This window comes from Phycodurus eques, chromosome 13, assembly GCF_024500275.1.
Source record: "Phycodurus eques isolate BA_2022a chromosome 13, UOR_Pequ_1.1, whole genome shotgun sequence".
Taxonomy (NCBI): domain Eukaryota; kingdom Metazoa; phylum Chordata; class Actinopteri; order Syngnathiformes; family Syngnathidae; genus Phycodurus; species Phycodurus eques.
Genome location: NC_084537.1, coordinates 24,979,578 through 25,003,905, shown reverse-complemented (window position 1 = coordinate 25,003,905; position 24,328 = coordinate 24,979,578). Strand labels below are relative to the sequence as shown.

The 24,328-nt window shown below is 45.3% G+C and overlaps 2 protein-coding genes across 2 annotated transcripts; both read right to left on the bottom strand.

The window, feature by feature from the left end:
• Positions 1 to 304: 304 nt before the first annotated feature.
• Positions 305 to 6,334, bottom strand: tada1 (transcriptional adaptor 1). Its single transcript, XM_061694120.1, has 8 exons — positions 6,225 to 6,334; positions 5,551 to 5,642; positions 5,398 to 5,463; positions 4,997 to 5,091; positions 4,664 to 4,876; positions 4,120 to 4,271; positions 3,891 to 4,047; positions 305 to 2,777 (listed from the first exon to the last, which is right to left on the bottom strand). The coding sequence occupies exons 1-8, from the start codon at positions 6,305 to 6,307 to the stop codon at positions 2,625 to 2,627; spliced, it is 1,011 nt and encodes a 336-aa protein (XP_061550104.1). The 5' UTR covers positions 6,308 to 6,334; the 3' UTR covers positions 305 to 2,624.
• Positions 6,335 to 8,661: 2,327 nt separating this feature from the next.
• Positions 8,662 to 20,804, bottom strand: LOC133412059 (angiopoietin-related protein 1-like). Its single transcript, XM_061695083.1, has 5 exons — positions 20,588 to 20,804; positions 17,352 to 18,199; positions 14,494 to 14,687; positions 12,743 to 13,013; positions 8,662 to 11,943 (listed from the first exon to the last, which is right to left on the bottom strand). The coding sequence occupies exons 2-5, from the start codon at positions 18,160 to 18,162 to the stop codon at positions 11,753 to 11,755; spliced, it is 1,467 nt and encodes a 488-aa protein (XP_061551067.1). The 5' UTR covers positions 18,163 to 18,199; positions 20,588 to 20,804; the 3' UTR covers positions 8,662 to 11,752.
• Positions 20,805 to 24,328: the final 3,524 nt, after the last annotated feature.

The following is a 24,328-nucleotide window of genomic DNA, read 5'->3' as shown; positions in this document are numbered from 1 at the left end:
GAATGAAACGAGTCACTTCCGTCAGCGTGGGACGGCGACACGAGCTCTGATTGGACGTCTGCGTGGCGGAAGTGGGCGGCGATATGCCATATTTGGGAAGCCCCACCCCCACCCCCGGCACAGTGGGATGTGTCTTCTGTCACTGTGTCGCTATTTGCGAGCAACTGAAGCGAAACCAACTCACTTTGTTTTGAGGGAAAACAAGCATTTAAACACGAAAATCGATACCTGTTTATTCCTTGCACATGGAATTTAAAAAACAAAAGAAAAAAAGCTTTAATTAAAAAAAAAAAAAAGGCACTGGCACTGTACGTTAAAAAGAAAAGCTTTACAAAAGAAATTCATATATACACATATATATATATATATATATAAACTTAACTGTACATTAAAAAAAGCTTTATAAAAGATATATATATATATATATATTTCTGAAAACGTCAAACACACACTGAGGACAGAGCAGAGTCCGGTCCCTTTTGTCACCCACATGCGATCACTCTTAAGACTGCGTTTGAGTGCCAGGACTTCGAAGCATCATTGTACCTGTGTTTCAGTTAACATGGCGGCGTTGGGATTTGTTGAACCAGTCTTACAACGAGACACTTGCAATTTATGTACAAGTCCTCAAACTTTGGCCAAATATCCCCCCCTCCCAAGTATGCTTTGCAATGTTTTCAAGCACTTGATATCTTTCGATTTCCTCACAGTGTGACATTGGGGGAAAACGTCCTTTGAATTTACTTAATTCGAACATTTAGATCGGTAACTCGCTCACGATTAAAATGCGGTAAAACGACGTATATTTTGTTTGCAAGAAGAGGGAAAAGTATGTCAGTTTACCATATTTTAATCGTGCAACCAATATAAATGATCAAATTCAGAACTTTTTTTTTTCTACCACTTTCTTTGAATTGACTTCATTTGAATATGTAAATTGGTCGCACATATAATGCTTTAAAATGCTTATTAACATGTAGTGTGAGCATTTGTAGGTTAATTTTGGGGCTTTTAAAAATAGTTCCCCGAGGTTGTATTTGTACGCCTGGCCGGTTTCAAATGCTCTCGTGGGTCATCAACGGCCCACGTCGTCGGCTTCGCGACCCTGAAAAGGAACACTGCCCAACCTCGGAAATAGTTTCATAGTTGCCGCTAAATTCTAGAAGCAAACACTTTAAATTCTGGCTATGGAGCTGCAGCTGCAGGTGACAACTGGCTGGCAAAAAAGCCGGTAGTAAAAACAGTGCCTAGAAAGAGCTTCGAAGTTCATTTGTACGACTGAAATTTCATGTGTAGAAATAAAAATTCAAATAAAATCACGCGCACGCACACACCAGTAAGTGATGTGTGTTGAAACATCCCAGCTGGTCTTAACTTCCACAAACGTGCACATTTAGCCTCATTTGCATTGAGAAACGCCTCCAATCGACCAGATGTGGTAGCAACGATCCCTTTAAGAATGCTCTCTGGAAAAGAGGGAGGAGGAAGTTAATTCTGCGAAAGCCAAATTGATTGAGGAAAATGCAACGCAGCTGTAATTTGACTTTATGGTGCACGGCCGACGACTGGTTAGAGCGTCTGCCTCACAGTTCTGAGAGCCGGGGTTCGATCCCCGGCCTCGCCTGTGTGGCGTTTGCATGATCTCCCCGTGCCTGCGTGGGTTTTCTCCGGGCACTCCGGTTTCTTCCCACATCGCAAAAACATGCATGCTAGGTTAATTGGCAACTCCAAATTGCCCGTAGATGTGTATGTGAGTGCGACTGGTTGTTTGTTTGTTTGTATGTGCGCCGCGATTGGCTGGCAACCAGTTGAGGGTGTACCCCGCCTCCTGCCCGATGATAGCTGGGATAGGCTCCGGCACGCCCGCGACCCGAGTGAGGAGAAGCGGCTCAGAAAATGGATGGATGGGTTACAGAAAAAATAAAATAAAAATACTGTTTGGAACAATTAATGTGGGTGTTACCAACAGTGGGGAAAAATGACGTGGGACAGTGGAAGAATTTAACTGATGTTGTTAATTCTATCAATGAGAGAAAGATGTAGTCTCCTAAATAAAAAAATGGTTTGACATCAAACTGAATGCCGCCAAAAAAAAAAAAAAAAAAAAAAAAAAAAACGTGCCAAAGCCCACTGATGACAATCATCTTTAACTGGAAGTGGAGAAGCAATTATGGATGGCCGTAATGCAAGCATTATTGGGAACAGGCAGTCTTCAGCCACAGCTCGCATTGCGCACATCCACGGAGATATTCTGTGCATTCCTCCAAGCAATGTGGATCGCAGATTAGTAGTAAATTGATGGAATGAAATCCTTTTCTGATGGCAGCTGAATTGGGTGCGTGATGGTCCTTGAACTGTTAATGTAGGTGCAATCTCTGGCACCAATATGTTTGGGAGACCCTCGCTTCCTTTCTGCACGCTCGATAAACGAGAGGCCAGGCTGACACACAGTCACGTGTCCGCCAGCCAATGGCTTTGTTTCATCTTGGTCCATCGATCCTGTGTGTGTGCAACACAAGTGCAGCGCTCCCACATGCGGGCCAGCGTCTGGACACACTACGTCGCGTCCGTGTGCACCGGAGAACTACTCATTACGCGCACCGTGTCCGTGTATTGTGTCAATCTCAGCTGATCGGCACTCCGTCTTTGGCAGCAAGTCGCTGCCTGTGCACGTGGTCCTGCTCCAGTTCTTCGTGGCTGGGGTGCCAGAGCCGTGACAGGATGCGCTCCATGTTGAGCGCGTACATGGTGTGGGAGGGCATCACTCCGTGGTGAACCTGAAGCAGACAAATATTACTTCAAAACTCAGACCGATGCAAGGTGAATCGGAATGTGAATGCAGCAGAAATTCTGAGCTCCAACACAATCTGTCGCGGAACGCTGGTCCCCCTCCAATGAGTTGGGAACTCAAAACAATTTTGTAATAGGAAGGAATCTATTCCACCATCCAAAAACCTCGATGAGGTCTTAGGACGATTTTTAAGTAACATTTTTGTCATGTCTGGTGATGTACGTTGACTTCACAGGTGATGCCAGATTTGTGGCCTTATGGAGAAAGTTTGAGTCCAATTCAAAATTGTGTGCATTTGAATTGACACGAGAAAGAACATCGTTTGTTTGTTACTGCACTACTGTGTACATGCCAGAGCTGTCGATACTGCCCATCTAACCTTCTTTGATTATTATTCTCGCGTTACTGTAAACCAGCTTCTGAGTTTGCCTTTGGTAAAACGCTATAATGATGCTTTCCTTTGGCTCTTTGATTGTAAACATTTTACATACATGTGCAAAAAACATCATTTCACGAAGGGGCCTTTTTTGTCCAAGTTTACGTGGGTCGGCGGCACGGTGCAACATGTTGGCCTAATAGTCGAGAGGTTCTTGGTTCCCATCTCAGCTCGGGCCTCCCTTTGCGCAGTTTCCATGTTTTCCCCGTGCTTGCAGGGGTTTTCTGTCTGTACTCCAGCATTCCAAAAACTTGTTTCTTAACTCAATTCCAAACTCAAAATTACCCACTGGTGTGAATGTGAACAATTGCTTGTCTCTATGTACTCAACGCTCGACTTCTCGCCCAGTCATTTGGGCATCTATGCTGCAGCTCACCTGCAAAACTATCGATAACAAGCGGTACTGTATAGAAAATGCATAGGTGCAAATACAGTAGACTACACCGATTTGATCAGGCTGATCGGTATCAGCCAAAATTCTTGTATTCCGCATCCCGTTTTTTTACGATCATTGGGCTTTATCTTGTCAACTCAAATGCGCATTTTGCGTTTCAATCGATCTGGATTTTGAATGCCAGCATGCCTCCCTGCCTCGTACAATCAATTATAATCTCAGTGTACAAACTTGAGTTGATACATTTATGATGGGTGCGTGAGCCCGACCTGTAAGGCCTCCAGGAGGTCGAACATGGTGACAGGTGGGAGGGCCGTGTGGAGGCTGTGAGCAGAACAAGCCAACAAGTGAACCGCTTGCTGCTCCGCCTCATCTGGGGAGATCTGCGGTGGTGGGCCAGCAGGGAGAGAAGCGCTTGGAAGAGGGCTGGAGGGGGGGAATAATCAAATCACAACGTTCAAGAAAAGAGCGGTTAAGCGCACTTGTCATTGCTCCTACCATTCGGTGACGCTGCGATAGGCAGCGAGGCTGTTCTTCAGATAAGGTTGCGGTGTGACATCGCTGCCGAAGGCGTAAGGAAAATGGCCGTCCCGCAGGCGATACGCTTTCCTTCGGGAAATCACTGCAGTCAAAACGTCTTTCAAATGGTGCTGCAATAAAGCAAACATCCGGATCAGGCATTGCTCTGTCCTCCGCGTAAACACACCCGTCTGCACTCTCGTCAAACCCGATATGGGTGTTACAATGCAACGTGACGATAACATTTACATCTGGAAAAGTTGTACAATTGCAACAATTTCATTTCTTACAATTTTCAAATACCAACACAAACCATTTAAACTCATTGTTCATCTGGAATTAATATACAAAAAGTGAAAATGAATCCAGTAACTGTTGTGATTTTCCTTGTAGTTGATCAAAGAAATGCAGTCAAACTAACTCCCCCAGGTTAGAATTTATCAGCAACTATTTCAATTCATACAAACACGCACACTAAACTAGACGCTGCAATACATCCTCCTCGTGTCCCTTTCCGACTCACCTCCACCGCACAGGTCATTGCGCTGACGGCCTCCTCTGTGACGTTATCCAGGCCCAGCTCGAAGCCCGTCACCATCATGCGGGCCTCCAGTTGGCCCCGCGTGGGCAGCAGCAAAGTGTGGGCGCTGAGTCGCAGCTCGTCATCCTCACCCACCGCCTCCCGCGGGCTGAAGGGCTGCGCGCCGCTCAGAGGGTTCTGAGGCTGGAAACGATGCTGAGAGAGCAAATAGGACGACAACATAGATGTGATATCGGCTGTTATTTTGAAACTCAAACATTCATCACATTTGGACTTAAATCACGCCTTTGGGAAGTATGGCCTAAGCACACATACGTCAAACTTCTGTCGAGAGGAACATTTCTTCTTTCCTTTCGGTTTGCCTGGCTTTGACGCAGAGCCACCTTGCCATTGTAATGGCCCAGCGCCCTCTGGAGGACACAAACACAATATTTGTGCATTATGTGGAAGTTCACAATATTTGTCCACGGTGGAAGTTCAAATGCCATTAAAGCTGTACAATACGGAATTCTACTCAAGTCTTCTCAACAAATGAATGCACACAAACTACGATGTTCACACAGCCATCTTGGTTTTTGCTACACTTGTTCTAAAAGAAGGACCGGCCTCAACAAGGGGTGGTAAGAGAATTTACACCGCAAGTTATGTATATATGCAGAGATTATATAGCACCAACATAACATGACACAGACAAAGAAACGATTCATTCAACCAACCAGGAGTGGAGACAATGATCTGGCAGCGTGTCAGAATTGCCAGGAGGAAGTCATTGTGAACATGGACTGTTCAAAGAGAAAGAGTGTATAAATGGAAAGAACTGCTATGCTTTGAAATAAAGAAAGCGCCAGATTGATTCATTATGGACAAACCGTTTTCCTGTGCCAACAGACGTCGTGCCTCAATGTCAAACTCTTCCTTGCTGATCTTCTGCTTGAACCATAGTTTCAGGTTTGCCCAGTAGCTGGATGGACGACAATTTTTTTTTAAATAAAATAAAACCAAATCAACAATACCAACCTGCCACGACATTAGTTTTTAAAAGACACAATCCGATATTAATGTAAACATTGGCTTGTTATTGAGGTTACAGTTTACACGGACGTATAACTCCACTGCACCATGCTAAGGTGCGTGTCTAATGATTTAGTAAAGTGTTGTCATGTGTTATCACTTTAATAATGGGGGGGTGGGGGGGGGGGTGATTTATTATTCAGTGCAGACTGAACATTTTTGCTTCTACCAGTCCAGAACAGGATATGCGTGTACAACAGCAATTAATTAAGTAGCCTTACCATGAAGCCAAACAGCGTGATATATCGAATAAAACTTTGCACCAATTTTACGAGCAGAAACAGACACACAGTAAAATAAGAAGCTACTGGTTGTTCATTGAACTGCTAAACGAGAAACGCCGCCGCCGACGTCAGTGTGAAAGTTAGCCACCTGCTAATTTGAAAACTGCTAAGGAAAGCCATTAAGACTTAGAATTGCTCAATCGACCCAAGTAAACGCCCACATCATCAGACGGCAAGTATATACTTACTGTTTCACATTATCGCCAATTGCATCAGTTAAATTCTTCTTTGCAATTTCAAGCTCGCTAGCATGAGATGCCATGGCGGTCATGGCCTCATACGATGACGTCAATATCCAGCGACATCTTTCTCTTCTTTTATTTATTGGCGGATTGCAAGCAGCAACAACGCTAAAACGCCTTCTTAGGATTCCCACATGGTTTCCAGGTAGGCAATATTACTGGCTCCAGGACACGCGCCGCTGCACTATGATTGGCTGCTGTATCCCTGTAGCACACGCCCTACTACTTCTCGACGGGAAGAGATTTGGCGGCGTTAATATGCTTCCCACTAACCCTCACCCACCATAATCCTTACCTTAACCCAACCTAAACAGCCTTAAGACCCAACCCTAGTCCTAAACCTCACCACAACAACCGTTTTTTTGATTGGAATTGCGTACAATTGTGATACATGTTTGGGTGGCCATCTCGTTACAACTGCGTAGCCTGCGACGCAGGAGGCAATCATGTTGCAGTGGGGCGTGTCCTGCCTAGAAACTAAGTGGGAATCCAAATAACGCCCCTACGTCCACGTTCCCCCATCATTTCTGAGCACCTTCTGTGTATATTTGAAAAAGTAGCTTTAATACGTTTCTTATGTACTAACTTGTTTTTTAATTCCACTTTATTTGCCCCCCACCACCACCACCCCCAAATTCCTTGTATTTATATCTATTTATGTTTCTGGTAACATCCAAAGGGGACAGCAACATCTTTTGTACAAAACTTTACTATGAAATCTCACAAACAACGACGTTTACGATTTGGCGGCACAAGCTATTTTTCCCCCTTAAAATGAATACATTAATGATACGGATTACCATTTTTGGTTATTAAATTATTATGCAGCAAAGCTAGACTTAAAAAAAAAAAAAGCACCGAACGTGATTAACGAAACATCGTTTGTTGTTTGTTTATAATTAGCTTTATTTTTTTGTATGTCGAAAACAATACACGAGCACAAAAATAGAAATAAATAAAACATAGAAGCCGTATAAGGTAGAAAAACAACTAACCACTAGATGGGAGCATAATGTCAATTAAGCGGTTGTCTGTCTATCTGTCTGTCTGTCTGTTTGTCTGTCTGTTTGTCTATCTATCTACAACCTAAATGTAAATCTTATTTATCCTCACTGCACTTTTAAATACCACAATCGCTATTTCATCACCAGCGAGGCTTGAAAATTATATACAAAACTATGCCTTTAAGAATTTAGTATGTGTATATGCTACATAAGCTCAGGAGAGCATATATAGATTTGATTGCATGTTTTAAATGTAAAGTATGAATCGATCTCCTTTCCTGCTTTTGGAATGTGTTATTTATGTAAATATTTTACTGCTAAAAAGTGACATACATTGGATTTAATTCTTCTTGATGCACATCATAAATATCGGTGGTGATGCTCTCAGTTACCTTATTCCAATACAAAGAAAAGATTTAATAATCTCCAGACCTGAAAGTTTCTTGGCTGCCATTCTGTCCAGCTGTTGGAATGTATTATTTATATTATCGCTCAAACAGTCTTTGTATTTTACTGTGAAAAGAGTTCCACAGAACAGGATTTATGACTTCCTGATGCTCCCCCCACATAACACGTCTGATGCCTGGTTTTAATGTGGGGAATAAAAATTGTTTGTCAAATATGAAATCGTGTCTGCGGAACAAAGTGTTCAACATGCGTAGTCGCATCGCAATAATATGTCACCAGAAAATGTTTGTGTTGTGCGATAACACTGCGTCTTGTCATGAAATTGTACCTGTTTGTTTTTTCTCTTTAAAATACAGTACGTCCTATTGAAAAGGAAAATATATTTATGGGACGAGCAGACAACTGGATATGTGCATTGCACCCCTCTGCCAGCTCTTCACTGCCCAAGGCAAACACATAATATTACATTTTTTTCTTCTGGTACCTTGCGCCACTTGAAAAATGAGTCCCGTCATCATTCATTGGTGCCAATCTCACCAGCCTCCAAGATGACAACGCTGCCCCCCCCATCATCATTTATTCATTTATTTGTTCCATGAAATTGTCGGCACTGCTTCCAGGTCTGTATGTGAATGTTGGATTTTTGTGTCCAATCCTATTTCAGCCTCTGTGGGTTGCCACGTCAATCTTGGCTGTCCAGGGCCCTTCAGCGTCAGTAGCGACGGCCGACGTAACCCAAACTGCGCTAGCGCGGCCCACAGCGCATTGGACGCCTTCGGGACTGGAATGCCCGCAGCAGTGTGCAACCACGATGGTGAATGTTTGCCAAATTGTACACATACTCAGTTGTATAGCTTTTTTTAAAAAGATGACTAGCTTCCATTTTTAACATTTTTTTTTTTTTTTATAAAATATATTTGATTGAAGCATTGTTACAGCAAAAAAAAAAAAAAAAAAAAAAAAATGTCCCACACATAAATGTTTTGGGTCAATGTTTACATCGACTGAATTCCGAAACATTATGAATCCAAACAAGCGAACATTTTTGTTATTTTTGTCGCTCTCCCAAGCGGCTCCCGGATTTATGGTGAATAAAGAGTTGAAAAGTCAGGGCGATGTCTTCGTTGGTGCTCGTCAAGCCTTCAGTAAGCTTTGTGACTCTGATACAAAGCATGGAATTGAATTTCCAGCTCCCACAAACGTATTTGTTGTATCGTGGCCCATTGGGTCCTCCGGTTGCGCGATAATGCTGACTTTATAGTGTTGTGAGTGCTTACTGCGTGATCATGTACAAACAACAAACCGGCATGTCCTGTTGTGTAACTGTGGAAACTATGTGAGTATGTTCCTGCTAATCGGCTGCTGAAACTCAAGGAGGACGCGTCTCATGTCTCCCGTTTTGTTCCTCTGTTTGTTTGAACTCGTTTGTATTCGTTGCTTGGCGAACATATTCCTACAATTAAACAAACCCCTGTTCAACGAATCTCCTTTTCACAAGCTCAGCACTCGCCTCCGTGTTTCACGGCAACACGGAAAATGACTTGTACAAACTCGGAGTGGAAAGTGCATCAGTCTGTGGCAGACTGAGCCTTCCCAGATCCTTTCAAATGATTATCCATTTTAAACAAGTGTCTGTTCAACTTTAAATCAAAAGGGCATATAAGAAGAAACATTCTTAGGCGCTTTAACTGCTTCACGACGAGCATAAATTAGTCATGGCGCTTATTTTCAGGAAAAACAGCTTCACATCCTGTCTGTTGATGACACAAACTTAGGATTTGTGAGCCGGCGAGTCACTGTTGCAATACAGCATGGAACCGTGAAGATCTTCTCGAACAAGTCTTCCCGGGTGATGCGATTTTGGTGGTGAAATGTTGGACTTCAGTCAACACTGAAGTTTCAACTGAGTGAGCACCCCACACCAGCGGGGACCGAGGACTGTCACTTTTCCAAATGGCTTCATTGGGAGGGCCTTGCGTAGCTGGACAATCACCAGGACCTGAATTGTTTATCTACGCCCTCATCGCAGCTCCGACGATGACGGCATGCTGTTAAACACTTTTTGGGGAAAACCGAAACCCCTCAAAGGATTCCACATCATTTTAAATCGTTTAGTTTTCATTCAAACTATGTGAATGTAAAATTGGTTTGAATAAAAGATGACTAGATCATACGTAAAATAAGACAACTCTCCATTATGATCTAAAATCGCAGTTAAACACAAATTATTCATTCCAAATCTTAAGTTAAAGTGAATTTTAATACGGCGAATGGAATCTGTGAGCTGCAAATGACACAAGAAAGAAAAAGGTGAATATATTTTAAAACTACATTTAATTCTTAAAGTCTTTCCTCAACTTGACGTGTCACTTCCAGCCGGAAAAATACCGTTTCAAACAAACCAAAATCTCTAATAGGTTCTAAATGTGTTTCTCTCATTTTTGCGCTAATAAACAACGGTGTGACGAACACTTCAACCAAATGTCATCAATTATTGTGGTTATGAGTCATACATGAACTGATGAATTGCTCTTTTCCAGTTACCCACCGAAATGTGTTAGCACTCTAAATGAAATGGTATTGTGCAATCTCTGTATTCTGTCAAATGTCTTCGTGCAACAACGAGGATCACACAAGCGCAACTCTGCATTTCGATAACGTCAAATATAGAATGCTCCGGATCGTCGGTCTGACAACTTTCTTTCCATGAAGACAATCTGTTTCTTTCACTGGATTGAATATAACCGTTGATCTATAAGTTTGGAATGTCAACATAGTCAAAGACATGAACTCAAATGGCAGAATGGCACAATGGTGATCCTTTGATCGGCAGTAAACAGAAGTGGACCACTAAGGTATGAAGTAGCGCATTGTGCCCGGTCTCTAATCCAAAGTAGCTTTGAATTCGAATTTTCCCTGACAGGTTTGGCTTGACCCGTGTAACGTGAAGGTCGAAAAGCAAAACAGCAATAAGGCAGCTCAAACACTCCTTTCCTCAAAGAACGATTCAAACTCGACTTTCATATCGGCGCTTACTGCGTACACTCACCCGTGAATTAGTTGATGGAAAGAAACATACGGTCCAAGTAGTTTTGTGTGGAAAGAATGTAAATGTCTGTATGTATTTAAAAGGGGGTGAGCGGGCATAACTTTCCATCCGATTCCATCCCCAGACACCCGCTGCTCCTTTTCTCGCGCCGTCATGTCTGGCTTCGTGAAAAGGGCTTCTCGTTATTTTGGTCTAAGTGCCTATAACTCTTAAAACGCTGCAAAACAACATCAAATTCCACAGTTGCTGCTCTGGGTGTCGTACCAAAATCAAAGGTTGAATGAGTCAAACAAGCAACACATGTCCATATGTGAAAACGCACGCACACAACGATTGCTATACATCCTTTCCCTCAGGACGCCGGGCCCTTTTCACTGTTCTGATAAGTTAATTGTACATATAAATTAGAGTTTCTGCCCAAAGTCGTTAAACACATCGCGCAAAGGTCATTTTAAGTGTCAAGAGAAAAATGAAAGGGCTTGATTTTGGAGGGGGCGAGTCAAAAAAAGAAAGCTGTAAAGATCAATTTTCCAGTTTCCAGGAAGCACGGCACAAGTTAAATACCAAAAATGTGTGTTTCCTTCAGATGTTTCTCATGGCGGTGAGGTAGGAAGAGCTGCATTAAGATTGGAATCCTTACAGCTCCTGTTTGGGTGTAGCAGGAATAAGGAAAACCAAAAAATTAGATCGACGTGTTGCATTATCTACTTGCATAACTTTGATTGAACTGCACCTGCAGTTCTTCATTTTCCTTCACCAATGAATATATATATATATATATATATATATATATAATTATTGGTTAAAGTAACAATACATCTTATAAATACACCCCCAATCTCCCAATTTGTTTCGATAATGATATGCATGTACATATAAACAGAACAGTCCTAACTGTAAAAGGACGGAATGTCGATCTCCGTTGGGTTAACCCTCCCGTCGAGGACGACATCTAACGGCACACTTTCAAATGAGGTTCAAGTTTGGAGCGCGGACCGGCGCCGTCCGGCGTCTCATCCGTCTATGGGCCGAATCATCAGGCGGACCGACTTCATGGAGTAGAAGCCGCCGCCGTAGTCAGCCCAGAAGATCCCATCCTGGAATTTGCTTCTGTAGACACCGCCGCTGTACCACACGCCGTTGAGATTGGCTTGGCCGCAAGCGTTGTACCACCAGCCTCCTTTGTGGAAATGGGCACAGTTACCTGCAATGGGAGCTCGCCGTCACAAATGGGACAGGGAGCGTTGTGTGGCAATAGTCACCTTTGTATCGATTTGCTGTCGTGTAGATGTTGCCTCAACCAATTATGGGAGAATAGGATTTGGAATTATTAAAAAAAAGAAAAGGAAAACAGCTCAAATATAGGACCACGGCTTTATAACCAGCCTCAATTGGCAACTGAATGCGCGAACTGATCTTATTTCTAGTACTTTAAGACTCATTTTAAGATCGTTTTGACTTGTTTTAAGATACAAGATCGTATTTTAAGAATCTTATCAAGTCAATTCATATTAGCACCTTTTTTCCCACTTACTTTAGGGGCAAAATTGCTTACTTTTGTTGACTTGTTTTGAGAAGGTCCTTTTTTCCAGTGTTGGATGAATAAGAGGTTTACATTATTGAAGAGGAAATGTCAAAGTGTTGCTGTATTGGGACGCTACAAAATGCTACGTCGCACATTTCCGTGTTCCAACATGAAAAAGTGCTGCTGAGGGTGCAAAGAAAACGTTGCACCGCCACTGAAATGAGACGCAATCATCAGATGTCAGGCAACAATAGTTCTGACCACAGAGGCGCACTAACACCTTTATTATTATCTTTATTTGAAATATCACAGTTGTCAGTGTTCTGTCGGGGTCGGCCCTCATATGACTTGCCAGCGGTTTCAGATGCCGCCTCGGGCAGGGCCTTACGTTTGAGCTGATATCGAAGCAGTGGCACTACTGTCATGTTATTCTCAAGTAACATTGAATGAAGATTAAGATACGCCGTTTCACACATACCCGAGAAAGCGTCCTTGTCTCGATCCAGAGTCGTGAACTGTTTGCCGTTGTGGCTGCTGAGGGAGTCGCCGGCGTTGCCTCGATAGGTGCCCAAGCGTAGGCGGTAGCCCTCGCTCTCAGGCTCCAGGTGGAAGCTACTGTACTGAGCGTACACCTTCTTGTCCATCCAGTCCTCCAGCTCCACCTGCAGCTTGTAGTCGCCCTGACGTCCCAGCTTGTAAATGCCTTCCAGACCCAGCCAGTACTCCCCGTCGGTGTTGCCAAAGCCGCTCTGAGTGAGTGACAGGAAGATTCAAATCAAGGTTTGTTTAGAAAATCCTGTTTACGGTGTGGGCGACACGGTGGACGACTGGCTAGAGCGTCTGCCTCACGGTTCTGGGGTCCGGGGTTCAATCCCCGGCCCCGCCTGTGTGGAGTCTGCATGTTCTCCGGTTTCCTCCTACATCCCAAAAACGTGCGTGGTAGGTTGATTGAAGACTCTAAATTGCCCGTAGGTGTGAATGTGAGTGCCAATGGTTGTTTGTTTGTACGTGCCCTGCGATGGGCTGGCAACCAGTTCAGGGCGCACCCCGCCTCCTGCCCGATGATAGCCGGGATAGGCTCCGGCACGCCCGCCACCCGCGTGAGGAGAAGCGCGACAGAAAATGGATGGATGGATGGTTTGTTCTGGAGTAGTTCAGACACACAAAGAACGAGTGAGGGATCAGAAGGAATCCATGTAAATACAGTATTGTTGAATGACTTATCGCAAAGATCTTTTTTGGATCACTTCTTTTTAAAATGGCTATAGCCCTACGGCACATTTTGTGTAACCTAAAAAGATGGGGGGGGGGAAGAAAAATCATTGTAACTCAGAATTTGTAAGTAATTTGTGTGCCTTAGCTAGTGAGGTTTGGAGCTCCTCTATGTCGGATTTTTCTGGGATTATTGCTGCATAGCAAAAGAAGAACCCAATTCGAATTGTAATTTGATTTGATAGGAGATTGCCATCCATTGTGCTAACGTAACACACTGTCAGCTGCGGTTTTCTGGTTATGACACACGGACACAGGCTGCAGTCTTTTAATTTTGCGAGCCAACGATGTGTGCAATTAATAAACACCCTTTGGAAAATAAACACCAGCCCTCACAATGCTAGTCCAGTCGGACACCATGGATCCGGTCAATCCCAGTCGCAAATGGGAAGACTGGCTCGTCCGTTTGCGTGAAGCCAGCATTTGATGAACGATGGGGAGTTTTAAGTTTGACCCCTCCTCTCTTGGACCGTGTGTCTGTTGTGGCTTTGTGGGAGAGCAAGGAGGCCAATCAGCGTCAAAGACAGCAAATATTCTCCTGCTGAATGGAAAACTGAATGGCCAAGCAAGGCTCGCGGCAGTCATATACTCCACCTATTCCTCACAGAACTTGGACGAGGGGGCCAATATGCGGCGGTATGCGCTAAGCCAAGCAGCCATCCGTCCGGGAAGGCCCTGCAGTCGTAGCGGTTTTGGAAAGAAGCCCCTACAGATTGAGCTGCGGAACATACCTTTCCAGTAGGCCAGCTAAAGTTTCATCATGGAAATCTCAAAGTAAAAAGCCTGGGATGAATAACACTGCTGACGCAGCGTTACATTTTACAATGAAAATACAAGAATTATGAACTATAGGAACTAGTCAACACAAGGTTCCTGTGGGTCCGAAAATAGGCAGCGCTGTTATCTCTGGCTGAAGCACTCGGAGCTCGTGGAAACACCAAATGTCGTCGCAATCACCTTGTAATTTTCCCAGTTCCTGAAGAAGTTAACAGAGCCGTCTTTCCTGCTCAGAATCACAGTCCAGCCTCCGTTGTCCATATCCTGCTCACACCAGACCTGCAGGGACCTCTCCGCCTCGTCCGGTTTGATCAGGTACATGCCGCTGGTGACGTGGCCGGCCTCTTGCGCTTCCAGACAGTCGCGGAATGGACCTGTAGGGCAAGAACAGCCAAAATCCTAAAGGATAGCACCGAAAAGTCGACATCCATCCATCCATCCATCTATCTATTTATCTATCTATCTATCTATCCATCTATCTATCTATCTATCTATCTATCTATCTATCTATCTATCTATCTATCTATCTATCTATCTATCTATCTATCTATCTATCTATCTATCTATCTATCTATCTATCTATCTATCTATCTATCTATCTATCTATCTATCTATCTATCCATCCATCCATCCATCCATCCATCCATCCATCCATCTATCTATCTATCTATCTATCTATCTATCTATCTATCTATCTATCTATCTATCTATCTATCTATCTATCTATCTATCTATCTATATATATATCTATCTATCTATCTATCTATCTATCTATCTATCTATCTATCCATCCATCCATCCATCCATCCATCCATCCATCCATCTATCCATCTATCTATCTATCTATCTATCTATCTATCTATCTATCTATCTATCTATCTATCTATCTATCTATCTATCTATCTATCTATCTATCTATCTATCTATCTATCCATCTATCTAATCCAAATAGCTAGCTACAGCCGAAATCTGTCCATTATCCTCGCAGTACTTTCAAAATCGAACCATCAATATTTCATCATCGGCGAGGCTTGAAAATGATGTCAAAAACGAGGTTTTTAAGAATTTAGTACGTGCATGGCAACTGGTTAGCACATCTGCCTCACAGTCCTGAGGACCGGGGTTCAAATCCCGGCCCCGCCTGTGTGGAGTTCCCATGCGTCCGCGTGGGTTTTCTCCGGGCACTAAATTGCCCGTAGGTGTGAATGTGAATGTGTGTGCGAATGGTTGTTTGCTTCGATGCGCCCTGCGATTGGCTGGTTCGGGGTTCACCCCGGCTCTCGCCCGGAGATGGCCGGGTTGGGCTCCGGCACGCCCGCGACCCGCGTGAGGATAAAGCGGTACAGAAAAAGGATGGACGCAGAGCACGTGCATATGCTTTCTATCCGCTGCTGCTTTGATTGCATGTTTGTATAAGAACATGATGTTCCAATTAGCGTGAAGCTTTCTTACTGGGACAGAAAAGCTGACAAAAGGGGAGTTAATTTGGAAGGCTTCTGCTTGTCTTAAGTGAGCCTACTATTTCCCTTATCCCGATTCCCATAGCCGCCTCGGCCTGACGTGCGGCCAGCGTGGAATCAGCTGTCGCCTTCGCAACTGCCCCGTGATTGACTGGGGACCGGTCTCGGGTGTATTCTGTCCTAAATCAGCTATTGTGATCCTGAGCAGGATTAAGTGATTCGGAAGTTCATCCCTTGTCAAATAAAACCTATTGGGAGATGAAATGAGTTGCCATTTTAAAAGCATTATGGCAAGTTTGCTTCCAGCAGAGCCGTCCGTCTTCCATACATCTAACGAACTGAAATACTATACTAATCTCTTGCAGAAACGTAAACAAGATGTGAGTTTAGGCTACTGTGAATTCGGCGGAGTATCGTTTCTTCATCTTTGTTCGCTTTCGATGTCGTTTTAATGCAAAAACCTCCTTTTGTTGACATCTGTTCAGGCAAAGTTAACTCTCACAGCCTGACAAGAGTAATCGGGAACGTAATTGTCAAGGTCTGCCCAGCGACATGTCTGAGAGGAAAGGGGGGCTAATTAGGTCACTATATTAATTAGTGCCCCTCATTCCTTGGATGCAGTTTGTCTGCTTTCCGTCAGGATAATTCCTGTAGCTCGGGATTTTCAATGACAATAATGTGTGTTACAGTCAACAGGAAAGAAAACCCTATCCAAATAATGATATAATAGCAAGATAAAGATGGAGTCTAGTCCCCCTTTTTTTTTTTTTGATGAAATATTAAGCACTGGGGTTTGGTATCCCAGAGGCACTTAGTGGTTTGAGTCCATCGTACCAGTCTGGGTTTGCTCCATGTCTGCAATGCAATGGAACAGTCTCGAAAAGGATCGTTTCCATGTACAGCTGCACAGAAACCTTACACACTTTATTATTCTTGGGCGAGGGTGAGCTAAATGTGCGAGACATTTCTGTTGATGAGCAAAATCGGGCTGGTGAGGTTTTCCTTGGCTTTCCTTTAAGTCCCCAGCCTCACTTGAGACATGACAGCATTTTTATTTCCATACATTTCTGTCGAGCGAGTGGTCGGACTGCAGCGGAAGTTGCAGATCTTTGACCTTTCAAAACGGGGCCACTGGACCACCTGCAGCTGAACTCGAAGTGAGTGTGTATAATTTTGGTATGGTTGACCGGCAAAGTGGTGAATGCTCAGCAAATGAATGAATAAATCGATAGAAATGTTGATGCATGTGCAATAAGGGTCAATCGCAATGCGAAAGAATGAATACGTCATTGAAAAACCTTCCTGAATCTTCATCTTTATCCTGATCCTCACCAGAATGTAAAAGGTCATTGGACCGTGCCCAACCGTTACAAGGTTTTGTGGAAATGGATTTAGTATGTTTTCTGTGTCTGTCCCAAAGTGTATTGTTTGCTTATGTCGAGTTGACCGGTGTGAAAAGGTCTTTAAAAACTACAAAGGTAGTGGTGCCCTCAGACTTGTGCACTGTTCTGTATTATTGCCGGAGGTAATTATCATTATTTGGGCCAGAAAATGGCCCGACAGCGTCTACTAACTCACCTTCGGCGCTAAAGTTTGTTTGAGGAGGTTTCTGGACTTCCAGGGTGCCGCCGGTTGGTGACGGCCCAGAGCGAGAGCCCCTTTCGCGGGCAAAGCGTCCGCTATTATCCCCTCGTATCTCGTTGGTGAAACGCGGCACATTGACGGGAATGTTCTCGGGCACCACGTGCACCATCGGGGGGCTCAGCGGCGGCGGCGGCGGCTCTCGCCTGCGGTCCTCCATCGTCATACAACTCTCCTCCAGAGCTCCGATCACCACCGACTGGTTGTTCACCATCGCCGAGAGGGCGGCGTATTTGGCCTCCAGCTCCTTGTAGCGCGAGGACAGCCGCAGCGACTCAGCGGTGGCGTTCAGGATGCGCGTCTCCAGCTGAGCCAGCTCCAGTGAGTTGTCCCTCTTCCTGATGATTTCGTGCAGCAGCTGCATGTAGAGCTGGGTCACCCTGGAATTCATGTTCCTGCTCTCTTTTCTCAGCAGCTTCATCTCATTCACCAGGTTCCCGTCCACATCCACCACCAGCTTCACTGTCTCCATTTCCCGCCTTTGCTTCGACAGAAGGTCGCGCACCGCGGCCACGTCGAGGCGAGTCACTCGGTCTTTGTCAGGGACGGGACCTCTGGCTGCGCAGATGGGGCCTGTGATCTTCTGCTCGGGAACCAGGAAGGTGTAGGAGCACCTGGTGTTTTTTTCTCCATTGGCCTCCGCCGCTCTCCGTGGCCGCGCGACGAAGGGCTTCTTGATGACGGCTTCACCGTTGCTCCAGAGCGACAGACCAAACAAAGTAATCAAGCTCCACATTCCAGGTCCCATTCTGTCGCTCTCGATTTATCGCCAGAAAAAAAGATTCCTGTGAAGGCGAAGAGAAGTAAAAAACATTTTGCTCAGAAGATTTATGAACATATTGTGAGGAAATTCCACCCGGACGCTCACATGTTTCTAATACGAGTGTCACTTGGTCCCAGGGACACTGTTTGCTATTTGTAACATTCTCATAAATATTCAAGTTGTTTCCTTTCCTTAAACGGCCTCATATTTTCCGAAACCAACTGGACACTTTCCAAACGCTGCTAATTAGTAACTTAGCTCTACGCGACCAGTTGTTTTCCACTCGCTCAGTTAACATAAAAAGTGAAAAATCTGATTTTGTTGTTGTTGTTGTTGTTGTTGTTGTTGTCAGCAAACATCTTGCAGTTAAGCACTAATCACCGCTCTGTAATGCAACAACATTTCATGGACTGACAAAAACTGCAAAGGCGGACATGTAAGAGTCAACCTCGAGCTCAGTATGGTAAAGACTTCAGTCTAAGGAATCAAAAAGCGCCCTCGGAAACGTGGGCCCTCCGGTTCACTCGCGGTTGCGTTCGAGACATGCCACGCACGCACCAGAATTGTCGATATTCGCATTATATTTTCGCCGCGTTTGCTGGAGGTTGTCTTTAATTGTAGCCCTTGCCGCATCGGTATCAGGCGTCCGGGATGTGCTCCGGATACGTCTGCCGATCGGCCACGGACCTCTTGCGCTCACCTGCGCTGGTTTGTGATGGGAATGCGCACGCCGACGGAAAATAAAACTCAGTCTCGTGTGGATTCACAGAGCAAAAAGGGATACATTTGTTGGGCTACTCGGACTCCTTTTCATGTGTTATCCCTTCTTGGCTCCTACCAATGACAAAGAAATGTGAGTTTGTGTGAGAAATGGAGGAAATTGATGGGTTTCAGAAGCGGCAGGGGGAGGAGGGATGACTGATTTATGAGAGCTGCGTTATTGAGTCAACTTTTGGCAGGAGCGTGTGTGTTCTTTGGTTCTTATTGGTTTTGACAGGATATCAAATGGAGAAGAAGCGGGTGACGTTCAACTACGTGAAAGTAAAAGATGTTTCCCTCCTTCAATAGGCAGGCTCGGCTCGGCAAAGTCGGGCTATCGGGCCGCCAGCTCGGAGCTGATTCGGGGCCGACCGGCCGCGTCCATCCAGAAGGCCGCCTGGTGTCTGTCAGGCCGAGGTGATAAAGTGAAGGCGTTGAAGAAACGCTGCACGACCGACAGTACGTCTCGGCGGAGCTCGTCCAAACAAGGAGTTATCGTAAATGCTCGAAAAGAAGAAATACGTGAGCTGAGGGCAAAGACGGACGGTTCGGTCGGACCATTCCTGCGGTCACCTCTTGATTTGTACTTGTTCTGATGAGAATGGCAGAGATCCCAACGCGTTGCAGGAGCTCAAAGTGCTGCTCAGGCAGAATAATACTCTTTTGTCAGCGTCACTGGAAAAATATGCTCTCCTTCATGTCAACGTTTGTGTGTGCTTGAAATCACATCAGAGGGAAAGTGTCTACGCAGGCCTACGTACATTTTAAACAAGTCCCTGTGGCTGTCATATATGCTAAACAGCAATCTGCTTGTTGTATGGCATTGCGAACCATCTGAGGGGGAAGGAAAAGGCACTTTCTGGAAAACGGGCCGTGCGTCAGAGCTCAGAGACGCCAGTCAGTCAGTCAGTCAGTCAGTCAGTCAGTCAGTTCATTTCACCCACATGCAGGCTACTTTTCGCCGTCTTCCCGCAATCATCGCTCGCTGTCCGCAATTGGCCCGTCGCCGAGCTCCTAATATGAATCTCAGCGGCACTCCTGACCCGCACAGCCTCCTCGCTGTCAATCGTGACTGCGAGGCCTTCATGGAGCCAGCTGCTGCACAAGGAGATTTTTGGGTGATTGTTGTATCCTTCCTTTCTGGCTGCTAGATATCAATCCAGTCATTGCAAATACACATGCCGAACTTTACAGGAGTGCCTTCTTCTTCTTCTTCTTCTGACCACTGGCTGACTCGGTTGAGCGTGGATGTTGATCACCCAAAGTCAATTCCAGCAAACATGCACGGCACCAAATACGACTTTCAGGAGAATCCCGTTTTTCACATCAAAGTGTCTCGAGGTTACTGACTGTGCCAATTATCCCACAGTTGTTGTTTTTGCTTGGAACAGATGGATCTAATCAGAATCTGTTCGGGTCCTGAGGGATGACATAAGAGCTTCGTACATTGTGCTTATGATGAGGAGCGCCACGAGCAGACATGCAGAAAGAATGTCAAACATAAATATAAAGATGGCTCCTTGAGCAGACAGCTCCCAAGACTCCTGACCTTTGAATGACTCGGTTCACAGCGGCGACTGAGGATGTCGGCGGTTTGTGGAAACGGATTATTTGAATGTATTTGAGGCTCCATTTGAGAATGACCTCTTACCTCTCTCGGTTGTCAGCGGTCAGGTAGATGCCGGTCGAAGGATCTTAGTTGCCCGGCGTTGTCATATCTCCGTGCGCTCCTCACGCTCCCCGAGTCTTTGCTCTCATCGAGAATGAAGGCCCGCTCACAGCTGCGGCACGAGGCGGCCCGACCCGCTAGGAGAACGCGAGAGGGTGGTCCATGTGCAAAAAGAGGGAGGCTGACGGTTTGCTTTCCTCGCTGGTTGCAGCAAAGAGGAGGCTCGGCCCTGCCTTCTTGCGCTGATGTCATCTCGAGTTTTGGAGAGAAGGAGCCACTCCTCCTTCGAAAACATTTGCCCACAATTAGAAAAAAAGTGAATGAAGAATTGCGTTGGCTACGAGTGCGTGAGTGGAGAAAAGTGACATCGAAAATCAAGCCGCTGTCATCGTTTTACCCTTGTGTACTGGATTTCTACTGCTTAGACGTCCTATTTCTCGTCTGTCCTCCTTTTTTGCAGGCTTCTGACAGTCCGGTAGCTTGAGGATGATCATCAGAGGTCTGTTTTGAATTTGTTCTCGCCATAAATGGCATGCGAGCGCATCCTGTGGCGGCGCAAAATGCAACTGGCAGCTGTGTTTGTGTGCTCATGAGGACAATGTGTGGCGGGATTCAGGCAAGAAGAACGCCCCGTGAGCTAAATGTTCAATGCTAAAACGAGGGGGAGGCTCAGGCTTTGATGCATGGGGAGATATACTTCATCATGTGGGAGGACAGCTTTGCTTATGATATTCAGGACGGGATGTTTTTATTTTTGTAGTGTGTGCGTGCGTGCGTGGAGCGTGAGCGCTTGTCCGTGACCCACAAAGGGGATACGTTTGTATGAAGCGACTGAACGGGATTCGTGTGTGATATATTGCAAATAAATGTGTGTGTTTATGTTGACATTTCACCATATGCATAGAAGAAACACGAATGTCTGTTCCAACATGATGTCTGCGGAAACGGCGGACACCCAGCAGACTTCTTGTTCGGTACACCACCGCAGTTCGTTGAGATTCAATACGAGAGCCGGGGCGAAAATTCGACCGTCACCAATCCGTTCCCAATCGCGCTGGCTGAATGCCAGTCGGTCGCAGGGCGCAGCTGGGCAAAGCGCACCCGCACCTACGGACAATTTGGCGTCGTCAACGAAGCTAACATGAGAAAGCATCTTTTGGCAGTGGAATGGAAGCTGCAGGCAGGGAAAGACCCACGCAAGCACAGGAAGAATATGCAAACGCCACACAGGAAGTCCAGCCCACAACCTCACAACAATTTTGACCTTTCGCCCTTCAATCTGTCATTTATAATGTGTGTTGCATTCATTTTTCATTCCTTTCGCTCTATATAATTGGCACATTGAGCTTTTGTAAACACTACAATAAATCAACAGTAGCATCAATTTTACAAATGCATTCAACACGTCATCGTTTTATTCGATTGAATCCGAATCCGAATCCTCTTTATTGCCAAGTATGTCAAAAACACACAAGGAATTGGTCTCCGGTAGTCGGAGCCGCTCCAGTACGACAACAGGCAGCCATTTTGACAGTCAATACTTTGGAGAACTGAAAACATAAACACAAACTACGGCGAGTCACTGAGCCTCGTGCAAAGGCGTTACATGATAATCCCGATGTTTTGGTGACCTTTTTAGCTGCATGAGAGGCTCATTTATTGATACAGGGCTCGTATTAGATCTCACTGAAGCTACATTTCTTTTTTTTTTTTTAATTCATTGACATGATCATTTTTGTTGATTCCCTGTTTATGCACTACATTTGAATAATATTGGAGTCAATACTGATTTAGAAGTTTAACTGCATAGCCCCCCCCCAAAAAAAACAACAACAACAACAACAACATGTTGACATTGTCATCTTCAGCCTCCTGGTGGTGAAAGTCGTGATTTATGTCGTCCGCGTCGGTGTTGTTGGCAGCAGGCCGGAAAGATTCCATCCAAGTGCTAAAAGAGTCTGAAACGACTGAACGACGTCGCCCACATAAGGAAGACGCGCCTTGTGAGACCATTTATGGACACTTTTTATTATGATGCAGCACAATCATTTGGAAGAAAGGAGAAAATGTTGAGGTCACTGGAGAGGCGAATGAGAAGTAGTTGTGCGAGGCCCTGAGAAGGTACAGAGGCAGAAAGTGTTCCACCCGAGAGGCCCTCTTCCATCGCTACAATTTGACAGCCGACTCTCACAAACCGCAAGCGGAAATGCTGGAGGTGGTGTAGTCCCGTTCATTCCCAAACGGACCCCTCGAAGTCGACATACGCGCTCTATGAGTCCTCTTTGTGAATGCAGACCGACATTTCATTTGAGGCCGCCTTGATTATTAGCAGGGAAAGCCAGCTACAACGTGTACGCAATATTTGTATTGATACTTTTTTCAAAATGGTCCCCTATTTACAGCTAGCCAGGGACTGAGCCATTTGGCCACGGCAACGTCCACTGGTATTGTTGCAGTTGTGGTTTGCAGTAATGTAGAATGTCATTACATCATCCTGAGAGCTAATCTTGTCACGAAAATATTAAGATAGATGAGTGGCAAAATATCCACCAAACCTACACTATAACATTTCATTTAAAAAACTTTGCGGATGGGTGGCACAAACGCTGAGCAAACAAAAAAATATATACAATAATTGCCAATCCAAGATTTTGTAATCACTTTCTGCTGTCATTATCCATTGTGGCGAAGTGGTGCAGTAACTAACCAGATCCAGCAGGAGGTGCTGCACCTTCTGCTGGACGTACAGTTTTTAGGATTGTTCGGTCACGGTGGAGGTCTGCACTCTGTGTAATGCTCCTCTAGTTATCTTTGTACATTTATTTTCTCACCTTGGAGTTTCAGCGCGGCAACTATGTGTCTTCAGATGTGAAAGTTCACCGTCTACTACCCTCAAATCCATACCCGCGGACAGTCCAAAGTGAGAAAACAATTGCCTGTTGCCTGTTTCTGATCTGGCTGTTGCATGTGTTGCAGCTGGCGCCGAGGGCCATGCAGAGCCACCCCGCGTGCCTGCACGGCCACCGGCTGGCCGCCGCGTGCGTCTTCAATCTCACCGCGCGCAGGAGCGGGACCAGGGCCGAGGCCATGTCGCTACGCCTGCTCTGCGCAGCGTGAAGACCTTACACCAACATCCGCAGGTGTCGCTCTCTGTGTCCGTCCGTCCGTCTACAATAGCTAAGAATAAATATCGTTCAACAACGACCTTGCGATTGATTCAAAATGTCGTCATTAAAAGAAGAGCAAGTAACTTAATAAAGTCTGTGACACGCTTCCATCCAAACACTGCACCCCGAGGTTCAAGAATTATGACACATTTTACACATCCCGTTTCCTGTCCCAGTTAAAATGAGCCTATTTTAACGTCGTCGAGAACGTGACTGCTCGGCCAATGACGACTTTTTGTTATCACGATGACTCGGGGCGACTGGAGCGGCTTCGGTTTGAAGGAGCCGAGCCCGAGAGTGTGAGGGAAAACAACGAGCGCTCGGCAACTTCACCGAACGATCGAGTATGTGCCGGTTATCGGACGCTAGCGCTGTTAGCCAATATGAATCTGCGCGTCCAACAAAACTCATTGCAGCTCTACTTATCTGTGGCCTTCGAGGTGATTGACAGGAGCGTCATACCGGTTGGATCCAGGGCGATGTGACGTGACGATAGCGTTGCAGACAGTCGCTCGGAAGGGAATCTGCAGCCGCACATGCCCGGCCGAGCTCGTCG